General features: G+C 33.0%; 1 protein-coding gene across 1 annotated transcript in view; it reads left to right on the plus strand.

Moving 5' to 3' along the window:
* The window catches only part of CNBD1 (cyclic nucleotide binding domain containing 1), a 439,889-nt gene that overhangs the window by 274,376 nt on the left and 148,869 nt on the right, over window positions 1-16,644 (plus strand). The window contains exons 7-8 of the mRNA XM_057308075.1: window positions 2,645-2,782; window positions 4,011-4,143. Coding sequence (XP_057164058.1) covers window positions 2,645-2,782; window positions 4,011-4,143 — 271 coding nt within the window. The remainder of the gene's footprint in view (window positions 1-2,644; window positions 2,783-4,010; window positions 4,144-16,644) is intronic.

Consider the following 16,644-nt stretch of genomic DNA (forward strand, 5'->3'; position numbering starts at 1 on the left):
GGGACATAGTAAATTTCATCGCTTCATTTTTGTGTCATTATGTTTATTTTCTTTTTCCATCCATAAAGGTCCAATTTCTATATTATTAAATTTTCAATTTTAACTAAGAAGAGCTATATAATCTTTTTTCTTTACTAGTTCCAAAGTATAAAGATTCTCAATACTTTTAGTTTTTGTCTTCCTGCTCTTCTCTTTGGAGTTACTGTTGTAAAAGTATTTTAAATCTATGTTATTTTAAAGTAACCCCATGTTAGTTATTTTAAAAATATTATATGCCAATAAATTTTATTTACATTTAACAATTTTATCAACTGTTTTGTACTACTCTTTGGATTCAGTATTGTTCTAACTAAAATTCTTCTTTTTAAATTTGTTTCATGTGATGTCAAAAATTAACTTGAATATTGTTTTTCCTCATTACATATTCCTATTTAAAGTAAATGTAGAATTTTAGTTTGAAAGTTATTTTTTCTGAGCACTTTGAAGATGACCATAGTTCTCGAACAGAATGGAAATATAAATATTAATAACTTAAATAGTTCAGTTATATAGTAATTCAGTTATACAACAATGTTTATATAGAGAGAGTGTGTAAAGGATATTGGAAATGTAATACTTTCCTAATAATATTAGGGAGTTTAATGACATAGTTACGACATCAAAAAAGAAAGATTTAAGACTATTATTCAAAACCATGGAGGATGTCTGCTTTCATAATAGTTTATTAGGTAATACAAACTAAGACTTATCCTAAAAACAATTAGAAAATTGGGAAAAATGTATATAGAAAATATCTGCTTAAATTTACTGATCGCTAACAAGATGATGAAGGGGGACCTGGAGGAGAAACATAAACAGAATACGCCAAAACCTGAGCAGGAATACAAAGTACAGTTACATCTCTAGGTTTTGTATATTCCTTCATTTCTAAAATTCACCTCATCCCTATTCTGGAAAATTTGGTGCCATTATCACTGATGTGATAATTACTCCTCTCCCATTATTTTTGGTTTCTTCTGGAAATCCTAGTAGATATATGCTGAATGCTCTCCAACTATCTTCCTTATCTCTTAAAGTCTTATTTCAAATTCCTTCTATATTTTATGTGTTTTATTCTGAATGCTTTTCTCATGTTTTATCCATTTTGTGAATTATTTCTTAAATTTTAATTAATGTGTCCATTAAGTGTTTATAATAACTTATTTTTACTTATAAAAGTTTAATTTTGTTCTTTTGCAAAATGCAAATGCAAGATGATCTAATATATGAATTGTATTTATCTTCTTTTAGTTTTTTTTTTTTTTTCAAGTTCTTTGTTGAGTTTCCCTTATAGGGGTTTTGTTACTTGTGAGGCTTTTATTTTTTATTATGATTTTGTTATTAATAGGGTTTGCTTCCTATGTGAGTTCCTTTTATCCTCAAGTCATACATAAGGTTTTAAATTTGCACTTTCCTGGATCCTAGTTCACTAGCTGTGTACCAGCCTGAACGGTAATTTTTAAGCTCTGAGTCCTGTACTATGTGTAAATATATACTCTTCACCTACACAAGTTATAGACCTAGGATCCTGATTTTGTGACAACTCTACGCAGTTCCCCAGCTAGACTAGTGGGTGAAGTTTTTGTTGCTTCCATTTCACATACAAGCAATCCTCCAAGGTTCTCGGCTTTAGGCACCAAGGCTCAATTCCAGTTCCTTGCTTCGTGTGGTCCTGGGTCTCATCTCCTATTCCCACATGTCTAATGAATTATGGAACTCAACCCCTTAGGCCTTTATCCTAGTTTGATATCACTGTGAACCACTTCAGCTTCGTCATTTACTATTTAAAATTCCTCTTTATTTCTGGACTTGCAGATTCAAGCTCAGCTATCCATTCAACTAAAAGAAAACAAGTCAGCTTTTCTATGAATTTGAAATGGAAGAGTGGAGGTCATTTCATATCATCTTAGCCATATAGACCTGATGTTTTCCATAAGAAACTTCTCAATTTCGTAGATATATATTATCTATGATAAATATTTTTCCCCAGGCAAACATGAATACAGATCCTTTATGTAGCTATGTATATTTTCATTATATCCTAATAATTTACAATACATATTCTGTGTAACATTTTGGGGATGCTAAATATTTATCTTTTACATATTAAATTAGGAGACCCTATGTGTGTGTATGTTTGTGTGTGTGTGTACATATATTTGTATGTGTGTGTGTGCATAACACTATATTCATTTTCATTATTACTACCAACATATGAGGATAATAAAATAAACAGAAGAGCAAGTATGTGAGTGTACTTTTTTCTTCACTCTTTCAATAAATATTTATTGAATGGCTACTATGTTCCAAGCATTATTCTAGGTACTTAAAATGAATCAGTGGATAAAACAGAAGCTCTATTCTTATAAGTTATTTCTTTCATGCTACTGAAAAAATGGAAGCTTTTTCTTGCTTTGGGACGATAACACTGGGCGGAAATATGACATCCATGCAAGACTGTTTCGATCCCCTTCTTTCTAAGACTTGGAGTTTGACCTGCCATCATCCCTTTTGCAGACTCTTCTAGACTTTTTCTATCACCATCACTGGTATTTTATGTTGATGAGTGATAATGAAGTTTAAGTTACTTCCGTATTTTTTACAGCTTCAGCAATGGAGTACCTTTGGAACCCTGGAAGTTGCAACTCAGACAGATTCAGAAGCAAAGGAGTACTCGGTGATCACAGAAGAAGATTGTGAAATTCTTAAAATCCCTGCAAAGGATTATACAAGGTTAAAATCGGTATGATCATATCTAATCTATATACTAACATAATATGTGTATAAATTCAAGCTAAGTTTTGCCTCTATACAGAAGATGTCCGTATCTTTTTAATTTTTTAATATAACAACTTGGAGACATAAAAATGTGATTTATTTGATGAACATTATTTGAGCTTCTGACAATGATGGGTAGTTGAAGTGGAAAGAAAGGTCTCTATGAATATATTTTATGTATATTTTTAGCACTTAGGGTTTTTCATGAATTTCAAATCCATTCATTTATACATTCATTTATTCATGTATTCATTCAACAAACATATGTTTTGGGTGTCAACAACATCTTATGTGTTAGGGATACCAGACAATCATACAGAGAGATCTCTAAATCTGTACAGTCCACTGGAGGAAAAAAAAATACTTGGGAGTGACTGGTATGCTATTTCATTGTTTTAATGGATAATAAAAACCCAGAGTTGCATGAATAGGTATTATCACAACTTAATTCTGACCCCCTAATTCTGCTACATTAAAAAAAAACCTTATTTACTTTAAGTTTACCAATTTATTCTCCTTTAATCAACTCCAAAATTTTCCCTCTTTTTGATTTCTCCTCCCCTGATGACAGAGAAAGTTTTTATAAATGACTGCATTGAAAGGCCCCCCACTGTCCCACTCTGCCAGCTTTTCATGGTAGGATCTAAGTCTGGTGCAGGGGGCATGAGGGCAATGGCATCAGCTGTGGTTGTGTGCTCAGATTGGACGGAGATGAGGAGACATCCATTTTCTTGATTTAGGTCTCTAATAATAGTTACGGTTTTTTTTGCTACAGTGGTCTCAGTGTCAGTGGTACAGATGACTTTGTCAGAATTCAACTTCCTTCCAAATCTCTGGTTTCAGAGTGGCTAGCTTAAAAAATTTGTTTTGTATGTTTTTTTTTTTCAAAATACAAGTATCAGTGATTCAGTATTATCAAGTACAACTTTTGAGCTTAGTCTTGACTATGAAAGAATTTCTTAAAAATGCTAAAACATTTATGGAAGTCTAAAAATATTATGAAAGGTGAGAAAATATAATTTTAGTAGCAAATCTGAAGACTAAATTTTCAATATGGTTATGTGATCATAGAATGATGCTCCTACAAAATTCAAATGTATTTTATACAATTTATACTCATATAACTTTTTTCTGTTACTGGCATTTATCTATCTGCTATACATTTTCCCTTCCTTTTTTATGACTTTTTTCAGGAAAAAATAAAACTTGAACATAAAGAAAAGGTGAAATTAATTCGTAAATGTCCATATTATGAAGAGTGGCCCACTTTATCCATATATGAGCTAGTTGCACTCATTAAATGGAAAAAATTTCCTCCAGGTCATGGTGAGTTTAATGCAATTTTGGATCATTTTCTTTACATAACACATTATTGGAATTTGTAATCTTTTATCGTTTTAATGCTTTATATAATATTTCTTCATGCTGTTTCTCTAACTTCTTAATGTAGCCTTTTAATTGGACATTTAGATTGTTGCCTGTTTTTTTGTTAAAAAGTCATTCTGTATTGGCTTGAAGAGTGATCTCAGAACTGGCCTTACTTTCATATCCTTCTATAATTCCTCATGGCCCTGCCCCTCTCGCCCTACTCTGACAGTCAATGTAAGGACCAAAAGGAGAAATGCAGTGAGAAGTTATGTTCATTTTTCCTGTTCTCCTGATTGAACACTTACTTAAGCAGCAAGTTTGCTTCTCTGTACTTGGACTACACATTGTCAGTGGAAAAATATAGAGAAAAGATGAGGCTGAGATAAAGGGTAGCAACAGTGAAGATGCCAACATTTCCAATATCCGGCATGGCAGGGATGTGTGGATTTCCTGTTTACATGCACACAAAAAGTGGAGGTGGCATTGAGTCAATTTTGTACAGTTGTTTCTATCTATGAGACCCCATTAAGTAAGAGATGTCTTCTGTTATGGACTGAATGTTTGTGTCCCACAAAATTCATATATTGAAGTCCTAATCCCCAATTTGGAGGTGGGACCTTTGAGAGGTGATTAAGTCACTAGAGTGGAGCCCTCATGAATGCGATTAGTGCCTTTAAAGAAGAGATGTGAGAAAGATGATCTCTCTCTCTCAGCCATATGAAAATACAAGAAGGCAGCTCTCTGCAAACAAGATAGAGGGATCTTACCAGACCCTGAATCTGCTGGCACCTAGATCTTGGACTTCCCAGCATCCAAAACTGTGAGAAATAAATGCTTGTTGTTTGGGCCATCCAGCCTATGATATTTGTTACGGCAGCCCAAACTGACTAAGACACCGACACAAGAGGAACTGTGGTAGGTGGGTCAGAGCAGCTTTAGATCTCCTTCAGTAAGGCATCCCTACTGCCCTATAAGAGATAGTCACAAACAACAGAGAGAGGTGTGTTTATACCCTTGCCTGGCTTTTTTCTTAGTCGAACAGTGGATTATAATACAAGAGGTAGTATTTGAGAGAAATACTTCCATTTCAAGCCTGCAAAGCCATAAATGTAGTGAGGGATATGTTGCCAGGAGGTAACATTTCTGAATTAAATTTAAAATTAAAATTCTAAGAAGAATGAGTCTAAGTTGGAAATTCCATAATGTGATTCTTAATAAAAATATGGTGGAGTTAACAAAAATCTGGCTAAGATATCCTTTGAGGGAGTCACTGTGTAATAGAAAAATGAGGTGTAGCATAGAACCAATGCAGAAGGTTCTTTTATTAGAAGAAAAGTAAATAAAAATAGAGACAAGGTTATGCTTTAAAAACTAAGATTCTCTAATAAACTTGTGAAATTTGATTATAGCCCTTTACTAAATTTATTCTGAATTTCTTTCCACTGCTTATTTTTATATTTTATTTATCACTTTTTAAAAATACAGTGTTTAACCCATATGTAGCCAAATATATATATTTTTTCTTGTTTGCAAAAATTGAATTTTAGATGTATTTTTGTTCATGAAACATTTTTTCTAATGAGTTATAAATGCCACTTTTGGCCAACAGTACATTTAAGAAAGCAAGTATTAAACTGGCTTGGGAAAAATTAGGAACTGAACATTTCTAAATTCAGCATGTTTATTGTATAGAAACATTTTTTTAAAAATATGGATGTTTTGATTTATCATAGGTTCCTCCTTTTGTATCAGAAATATCACATTTTGGTCCATGCTTCATTTCCAGGGCTATTTTGTATAAAAAATAATGTCTCAGTCTTGCCTATCTATAAGGGCATTAATATTTTTTAGGTTATAATAAAAGGAGAAAAGACGGGCACCTGGGTGGCTCAGTCAGTTAAGCATCAGACTCTTGATTTCAGGTGAGGTCATGATCTCAGGACCATGGGATTGAGCCCCATGTCAGGCTCCGTGCTCAGTGTGGAGTCTGGTTATCCCTCTCTCTCTGATAGTCCCCCTGCTTGTTCTCTCTCTCTTAGTCTCTCTTTCAAATAAATAAAATCTTTAAAAAAATAAAATAAAAAGGAGGAAATAAACCTAATCAAAGATATTTTCAATTATGTATGTGAGCCAAAAGAATATGGAATTTTAAAAAGGGGAATAATTATGAGCTTTTAATTTATTTGATTACTAATGATGACTCATATGTGTCTCAGTCTAAAATATCAACCTAAAATATTTCAATTTAGCATCAGAATTAAGGTGGTACTGACTTGATGCATTTTCTTAGACTAATGCTGGGTTCGAGTTCTTTTAAGTAAATGTCTAAAAATAATGGTGGAATCTATCTATTGCATTGGACAGTCTGTGATTTTATTGAATAAGTCAAAAGTAGCATTATTTTCCCACTGATTCCCAAATAAAAATATGTGGTGCTTACATTTATACAGTTTTAAAAATCATTTGTCCTCCTTAGAGAAGAATGACAATTACAATAATTGAGCTTCAAAGCCTCTTTCAGCCCTGAAATACTGTGGTTCTTATAAATAAACATACCTAGGTGAAGAATAAGTTCTGTCAACCTAATCAAATTTTCTTATATGGCAGTGACAAACTTGATATATCAAAGAGAAGCATTAGATGTAATACTTCTCGACTTTACTCAAGATTTATTTTGAATTTTTATCAGAAAACGTAGACTCTAGCTCAAATTATACTTTTATTATCTTGGTTTAAAATTAGTACTAGTATGATTTCCAAAGCATAATTATGTGTGTTTTGATCTTCTTTTAGGAATGTATATTGGATGAAGTTTCAGAGAGATTTAGTTAATTATTCAAAAGCTTGATAGAATTTAGGATTAATCCTTGGCAATCTATGAAATAAGTAAAGCTTATTTCTGGCTCTGTTTCCTTTGTTAACTTCCTAAGTCTTCCTACTTTTGCTTCACATGCCAGAGGATCCTGACTGTAATAGATGTGTACAATGCTGCTAGTAATTTGGGCATGTCCAATTTGTATCACACCAATTAAAGTCTTCCCAGCTGTTATTTTTTTCAAAGTATGACTGGCTGGAAAAACACAGTTTTTTAGTTTATCTCACTAATCAGTTTCTGGCTGTGGTTATCGTGTATAAGAAAAAAATGTTAACTTGGCATCAATGAACTATTTATGTATATTTTATTGTTATCCTGTGTATATCATTGAGCGCTGTCTTTTCCAGGCGTAATATGACATAGCAAACAATAACTAGAGATACTTTAAGAAAGTAGTAACCAATTTAGTTCTGAAAGATAAAATAGGCCAGTATAATAATAAAAAAAAAAAAATAGCTAGTCTTCCCAAACCAAAAATGTAGAGTTTCAGACACAGAATATGTGCTTTAAAGCTCTGCCTAACAGAAGTGTAAGGTTCTGGGCTGTAAATTCCAGGAACACTTTGGCTTCAGTCTCTTGCATATCAAATAACTCTGTAGGGTTTTAAATTCTTTAGCCCCAGTGCACACTCTTGAGCATCCAGACCCAGGTTTGTGCTTAGGGATGCTATTGATCCTAATTTTTTTTCCTCCATTCCTTTTTTACGGGTATCTTTTGTATTGACTAGATATTTTCTAATGTAATATAATAATTCATTTAGTGATTTCGTAATGAACTTGTTTAGAGCAGTTTTAGGGTCTCAGCAAAAGTGAACAAAACATACAGAGAGTTCACATATACCCCTGCCCCAGTTTTGCATAGCATTTCCCACTATTTTTTTGAAGATTTTATTTATTTATGAGAGAGAGAAAGAGAGAGAGGGTGCACATGAGTAGGGGAAGAGTGATAGGGAGAAGTAGACTCCCCACTGAGCAGGGAGCCCGATGCAGGACTCAATCCCAGGACCCTGGGATCGTGACCTGAGCTGAAGGCAGACACTTAACTGACTGAGGCACCCACGTGCCCACACATTTCCCACTATTAATGTGCCCCACGAGACTGGCACATTTGTTACAATTAATGAACCTACATTAAATCATCATTATCATTGAAACATCAGCAGTTAAAGCCCATAGTTTACTTTAGCCTCACTCTTGGTGTTGGACATTCTCTGGGTTGGATGAATGTGTAATGATATTTATCTACCATCACAGTATCACATAGAGTAATTTCACTGTCCTAAAAATCGTCTGCTCTCCATATATCCATTCCTCCCTCATCCCTACCCACTGACAACCATTTATCTTTTTACTGTTTTTGTTTTTTTTTTTTTAATAGTTTTGCTATTTCCAGAGTTTCACAGAATTGGAATCATACAGTACATAGCCTTTTTAGAATGTTCTCTTTCACTCAATAATATATATTTAAGGTTTTTCCACATCTTTTCATGGTTTAATAGCTCATTTCTTTTTAATGCTGAATAATAATCTCTTGTTTGGATGTACCACAGTGTATTTATCCATCCACCTACTGAAGGACATCTTTGTTGCTTCCAGGTTTTGGCATTATAAATGAAGTTGTAATAAACATCCTTATGCAGATTTCTGTATGGACATAAGTTTTCAACTCCGTTGGGTAAATGTCAGGGAGCGCAATTCCTGGGTAGTATATTAAGACTAAGTTTAGTTTTGTAAGAAACTGCCAAACTGTCTTCTAATGTGGCTGTACTATTTTGCATTTCCATCGTCAATGAGAGTTCCTGTTACCCCACGTGCACATCAGCATTTGGTGTTGTCAGTGTTCTGGATTTTGGCCACTCAAGTAGATTTGTAGTGGTATTTCATTGTTGTTTTAATTTGCATTTCCTTGATAACATTTGAGTGAAACATCTGTTCACATGTTTATTTCTAATCTATACATGTTCTTTGGTGAGGTGTCTATTAAGGTCTTGGCCCATTTTTTAATCAGATATTTTGTTACTGTTAAGAGTTCTTCATTTATTTTGGATAACAGTGCTTTTTCAGATATGTCTTTTGCAAATATTTTCTCCCAATCTGTGCCTTGTCTTCTCTTTCTCTTGACATTTTTCTTGGTAGGTGGGCATGAGGTACTTTGTAAATAGAACTGCTATAAATAGGTTTTAGTAATATAGTCATAAGATGTAGGGGAAGAAGTGTTTTATAGTCTTGTGATTAGGGCTCAGTCTTTTAGGGGGCTTATGCTTCTGGATTGGGAGTTTCACTTATACTTCTTAGTCCTCTCCACCCACCCCCACCCCCTCATTAAATAGAACAGGATGGTCAGGGTGGGCTGAAGTTAGGTACTTCTCTTCTCTAGTTCAATTAGGTTATGGTTACTAGTTTCCCCTGAGGGCAGGTCTTGTTAAAAACAGAGTGCCTTGCTTATTTCATGCCAGAAGCTTGAAGAATTTTTCTCTAATATTTACTGTAGGAACCTAGTAGAGATCCAAAAGGTAAAACTCACAAAAGTGTGTGATCTCCTGAATCCTGGGTCCCCTTGGAATTTTAAACTCAGATTTGTCCACAGTGAACCTTCAGCAATTTGTCAAGTACAGTTTAGATTTTTCTACCTCAGCATTGGTTCCTGAAGAGTTTTCTATTCAGGTAAATTGTGATTCTTTGTATTTGCTTATTAGTTGCTCCATTTGGGGGGAGGGCAGTTTTCCCTTTAACCTCACTCCTCTTACAAGTTAAAAATTCTTGATTTTTCAGGGTTTTTTTTTTTTTTTTTAGCTCTTTACTTGTTATTAGAATGAAGTAGTGACTCCCAAGCTTCTTGGAAGCTGGATCAGAAAAACTGATTTTTCACTATATTTGTTATTTCCTTTATGTTTCTTCCAGGGCTAACCATATATATCTCAACTTATCAGAATCTACTTCAGATTTTTACTAACTTAATTCCAGTTAGATGTAGAAATATTACCATACATAACTCTATTTTCATTCTTTGTATGCTGTTATTATCATTATACATATTACATCTGTATATGTTCAAACTGAATAATAAATTGTTATTATTTTATATAATTTTACATCTTTTAAAGGAACTGTGAGAAGGGAAGGCAAGTATATGTTTATAGTGTTTATTATATTAAATACCTTATTTACCATTTCTAACTATCTTTATTTACTTCTATGGATTTGAGATACCATCTGATATCCTTTCCTTAGTCCAATATTAGTTTACTCCAATCTCCCATCTTGTGCTGTTAGTGGTGAATATATACACATGTATATATAGATCCCAAACCAGGATTATGTACTTATTATTTCACATAATCACTCTCTAAGTCATTTAAAAGAAGGAAAGAGAAGAAATATGCATGTAACACTGACCTCTGTAATTACATATTTACCTTTAGTAGTACTTTTTAATTTTTCTGGCAGATTTGAATTACTGTTTGGTGTTCTTTGTTTTTGGTCTGAAGAAGTTCCCTTAGTATTTGTGATAGTAACAGATAATCTCAGGTTTTATTTAACTGGGTATGTTTCTCTTTTTTGAAAGGTACCTTTGTTGATAGTGTTGTTGTTTTGTTTTTGACACACTTTGAATACATTATTCGATTGTCTTCTGATTTCAGTTGTTTCTGTTGAGAAGTGAGCTTTTCATCTTATTATGGTTCACCTGTAAGTGATGAGTCATTTTCCTCTTGCTGCTTTTGAGATTTTCTCCTTGTCTTTGACTTGTACCTTTTTTACGATAATGTGTCTTGCACATATTTCATCTCACCCAGCCCCAGAATCCTGCCACCATTTTAACCTCTTTTTCTCTCCTGTCTTCCCCAGCTTCCTTTCTCTCAGCTACACTATATCCTATACACTCAGCTATACTGACTGGTACTAAAATAAAATTTATCCTATCCTTCATCTTCTCAGCAATATTCTTTCTTCCCATTGTTATTAGATTAAAATACAAAATCCTTAATATAGTTTACAAGGTCAGTTGAATCTGGGTCTTGCCTGTGTCTCCAAGTTTTATATTGAATCATCCTTTCTTCTGTTCATGTTTCAGCCATTCTGGATTTTTATGATCTTTAGTGGCTCCTTCTCCTTAAGATCTTTACACATGCTGTTTCCACTTTTTATAGCATATATTTTCTCTACACGAGGGAAAAGATATTCACTAAATAAATCTCAGTATATTTGAGCATACTTTTGTTGTTAAATCTCAATTAAAACAAAATTTGTTGCTTTACTATCTTTGAGTAGAAATTTAAAGGAATTATATGATTTCAATCAGGCAACAATTAATAATGCTGGGGAGGGTCACAGTGTTTTTTTTTTTTTAAAGATTTTATTTATTTATTCAACAGAGATAGAGACAGCCAGCGAGAGAGGGAACACAAGCAGGGGGAGTGGGAGAGGAAGAAGCAGGCTCATAGCAGAAGAGCCTGATGTGGGGCTCGATCCCAGATGGCCGGGATCACACCCTGAGCCGAAGGCAGACGCTTAACCGCTGCGCCCCCCAGGCGCCCCGGGTCACAGTGTTTTAAATTAAGTATAAAAAAAAAGGTAACCTTAACTTGAGATTATATCAAATAAGACAAGCATTAGCATGGTATTAAGGACAACACCAGTTAAAGGCAGTTGAAAGAATGTTCTCCTCAAGAAATCACGAGGATTTGTGATTTGTAGAATCTATCAATTAATCATTTTTATTTTTAGTCATTTTGTTCAAATTTGTGAACGATATATGCAGCCAACTTCTTATAATATAAGGTAATTAGGAATAGAATGATTATATAGTTCAAGTGATAAATATAGCTTAAGTATAATCTCCTTCCTACTTTTTAAATTTGTCATTGTATACACTGTTTTTGTAAATATCTCTAAGAAACATTTTCTTAGTATGATAGATACTGCAGATTATATTTGCTCAGTGCCCCTCTCAAACATCTTTAACCTGCCTTCCTCTACTATAGAGGCTAGAAAAGCTAAAGACTGCATCTCCTAGAATCTTTTTTGAAAAGATTTAATTTTGACTATGGCCTGAATTCTTTCCAACAAATGCATTTGGAAAAAGTCAGGGAGCAGGTCTTTTTATAGGCATGGTGATAAGGATGGTGGTTCTGATTTTGCCCCTAGCATTATAAGTGATGCACAGAAGAGAGGCTTCTTTAATAAGAGCTCTATATTGTGGGTGGAACTTTCCATTGGCTAATTTTTTTTTTTATTGTAGTATTAAAACTTGGTTTCATGGTCCTCCTAGAGCTTGCTAATACCTTCTAATAAACTCTTTTCTATTTAAACTTAGATAGAGTCTGTGTTCTGTACTTGGGAACCAAAAACAGTATTCTAGTCATCCATTCTATCCAAGCTGATCTCTTTTTTGAATAAGTGCTTTTTAAGAATTTCTTCTATTTGGCTTTAATCAATTAATATTTTTATTGAACATCCATTATGTACAAAATATTGTATTAGTTGCTTTTGTGAATATTAAAAGAAATGCCTTCTAAAATTATATAAAATCAAATATTTGACTAGCTACAATGCATTTATTACCACATAAGGTAGTTTGACTGGATTAATAATGACTGATTTTAAAGTAAAGAGCTGGATCACAAATATCTTACATTAAAATAATTTTCAGTAATTCATGGACATATATATTATTTACCATGATAATTGTTAAATGACTATTTTTCAACAAATACAGTAGAAATTAAATGGAAGAAAGGATTTTTTTTTTTTTTTTTTTTTTGGATATGGTTGGACAAAGGGTAGGAATGATAATTCTAGGAAAGAAAGGAAAAATAACATGAGCCAATATATGCCTTGCAGATGATTCAGGAGAGTAAATCAAACAGCCCAAGTGAGGTCAGGTGCTTATTTGTAATCATTACAAGCTCAGTCAAAACTTGTAGAAAGTCTGAGGCTTTTTAGATGCCATACTCATGTGCTTGTGCTTTATTTTATGGCTAACATGGTATTAAACATTTTTTAATAGGAAAAGATACCTAGTAAAAGTTTTAGAGAAATGAATCAGGCTTAATAATATGAATGATGGTTGAAAGGAGAGAGGCAGTAAAACAATTAGAGTCCACTTTGGTAGTGCAGAGGCAAAAAGATTAAAAAAAGGCCACAGTGATACTAATAATGGCAATAAATTAATGTGAGAGGCATTTTAAGTATTCAGCGTATTGTATGTAATAGACCTTTTCAAATACATTTTCTCTCTATTCCTTTGTACCTTTGGCAGTCTGCACTTGTTCGGAATGGTTTCTTTCATTATTAATTTCAACCAGAGCACTTTGTTGCTGTGTAGATGTATGCGTTATCTGTGTATGCCAGCCTAAACTCCTATTACAAACATCAGGCTGGATCCTCAAGTACAAATTTAAATAAACTTCTCTCACCTACCACCTCAAAGTTAGAAAAAACTTTCCTAGTATTTCCCAGAAATGTTTAAATACAGACCCCCCCATCCCCTCTCTCAAGTCTTTTGTGAATGCAAGCCATTATTTATAAATGTTCATGAAAGAGTTGGTTTTCATCCTACCCCAGAACTCAAGTTAAACACAACTTTCTCAGTGACTTGTTTGGCTATGGATGGATATTTGTAACTCATGTTTTCATTGACAGATATTTGTGATTTATGTTTTTACTATGTAGCGTGTTTGTTCTTATTTCCTAATTTTTAAGAGAACATATTTTTCCTTCCCTTTCATTTTGGTCCTTAAAACTCAAGCCTTTTAGATGTTGCCATCTGCAAATGTTCCCAAGATTACTTAAAAGCCTTATCACTTGATTTTTCAACTTCATCTTTAGTTTTTATTTCTACTAAAGGGTTTATAGTGATATTGGTTATCTTTAGATACATAAATTCAGATTATGTGTTTTTATTATTTTATTTTCTGAACTTATTTGTCAAGATCATTTAAGTATGATCCAGTATTTCTACCTGGATATTTCCATATTATAATTTATTTTTCAACTCAGGAAACTTTAATTTTCTCCCATGAAACTTCTGCTTTCTTAAAAAAAAAAAAAAGATGTTTCCTCATTTGATAGCATATCTTTTTGCTGGAATAATAATTAGTAATGGAAATGTGCAACCACTAGGTAAAATTTTGTGATTTTAACATTCGATGAAAATAGCTATGGTTATTATCATAGGAGCTTTAATAATGTACTTCAGAAATATTGTAGATAGAAATATTATTAAATATAATGTTTGTTAGTTTTCATTATGAAATTTTATTTAATTTCCTAATTTTTTGCCCGTATATAAAACATGTGGATCTGGATGCTTATACATGAGATCTTTAAGACTAAGTCTTAAGTTTATTAGAGTCTGGATGCAAAATTCTGAAAATTTTGCCAATAGAAATAAAATGCATTGCTATTAAGACCTAAATACATTTGTTGCTTGAAAATATCAGTTTGGGGAAGTTCTTATTTGTTAGACGATACTCATGTTTGAAAAATTACAAGAGTCTGGGTGGCTCAGCTGGTTAAGAATCTGCTCTTGACTTTGGCTCAGGTCACGATCTCAGGATTGTGAGATCGAGCTCCCCATCAGGTTCTGCGCTGAGAGGGATGTCTGCTTAAGATTCTCTCTCTCCCTTTCCCTCTCCCCACCATACTCTATCTCTCTTTCTTTCTCTATCTCTAAAATAAGTAAGTAAATAAATAAATCTTTGAAAAAATTGCGAACTTGATAAATACAAATTTAAATATTGTGGTTAGATTATGCCTTTCATTATTGTGATAGGCAGAAGAAATTACTCCCCAAAGATATATTCACTTTCTAATCATAGAGCCTGTGATCATTACTTTATATGGCAAAAAATATGGTAACCTTGAGGCTCTTGAGAGGAAGACCTTATCCTGGATTAACCAGGTAGGCCCTATCTGCCATCTGTGTATCTTTATAAGAAGGATTCAAGAGGCATTTCATTGAGACACAAGCAGAAGAGAAGCTGATGTAAATAGACTGGAGTGATGAACCAGCAGACTGGGAACATTAAGGCATGCCAGCAACCACCAGAAGCTAAAAAACAGAAGAAAAAGATTCTCCACCTCGTGATTCTTTGGAGGGAGCAGGGCCCTGCTGACACCTTGATTTCAGAAATCTGGCCTCTAGAGCTACCGATAAATAAACTTCACAGTTTAAGCCACCTAGTTTGAGACAATTTGTTATAGTAAGTAGAGGCAACTAAGAAACTAATGCAACTATGCACTATAAAACCATTGATTTTGTTCTCAATTGATTTTGCAATTTGACAAAGATATATTAATAATCATAGAATACATCCAAACATGCTTTGTGGGAAGTATGTAGTTTCATTTTTTTTTACTTCAAATTTAGCTCTCTAATTGTAATAAGAGTATGATAAAGGTGAACAATATCTTAAACAATTATGCAAAGTAAAAAATTGCTCATCTAAATAATTATCCAGCAGCTAGATGGAAATTAAATTAAAATAAAATAAGCATTTATTTAATTAATTCAAACCCTTTGGAAATAGATAGGATAAAATTAATTATCTTTTAATAATAGAGCACTCATCTATTCAACTTTTTCATGAGTAAATAGAACTTTTCTTGAGCAACCCAGGCAATACTGAAGCTCTTTATAGAGGACTCTCCTCCACTTCTTTCTACTTTCCACGTACGACCATTGTCTCTTTTATTTTGTCATTATAAAAATTATAATCTTCCTTATTAAGGCAATTAAACTTTGACATTCTATCTCTTGACATTTAGAAGTGAAGTTGCATTTTCCTCCATCAAAAAAATAAAATGGCACAATTCCATTTTCTCACATTTTACAAACAAAATATGCAAAATAATTTTTTTCTAAGCACACCAAATATATGGACATTTAAATCTATAGAAATGCTAATTACAAGTACCATTCACCTTAATCAAAGTAATTTCTACAAATTTCAGAGTATAACTAAATGCTAACTATTGAACTGCACTATAACTATTATTTATAACTAAATTGTTAACAATAATCTTTGTTACTTGATAGTATTGATGGCTTTTTTTTTCTTTTTGGTATGGAAGATATTCCATAATAATTATTTCTTTTTATAAATAAATACATAAATAAATAATTATAATTATAATTTGGTTTGTAAAAACCCAAAACAATCTACTAAATAAAGAAGCTATCTATGTTGGACACTGTGACGGACCCATCCAGTCTTCCACCTGCAGAAATGCATTGATATAAGTAAGTCCCTGCCATCTTGGTTTGACAGTTTTCATCATATTTGAAGATACCATGCTTTTTGAAAAGTTCTTTCACACTAGAAGAGATAAGATGAACAAAGATAGGCACCAGAATAATGCAAGTAGTTAGGTAATTAATGTTTGATGTGTTTGATAGATTTTACGGAGAGAGAGGAGTGAAAATAGAAAAGAGGTCATTTTACTTGCGTCTGAATTCTAAGACCCAGTTCATTAGAGTATGAAAACAAGCAGAAGTTATACTAAAGGTTTGTCTAGGAAAAGAGCATGTCTTAGGCCAAAGGGTTCCTTTTGTGTATGGTGAAATCTGGAGTATGTCTAACA

The sequence above is a fragment of the Ursus arctos genome, unplaced genomic scaffold, assembly GCF_023065955.2.
Source record: "Ursus arctos isolate Adak ecotype North America unplaced genomic scaffold, UrsArc2.0 scaffold_6, whole genome shotgun sequence".
Classification (NCBI taxonomy): Eukaryota; Metazoa; Chordata; class Mammalia; order Carnivora; family Ursidae; genus Ursus; species Ursus arctos.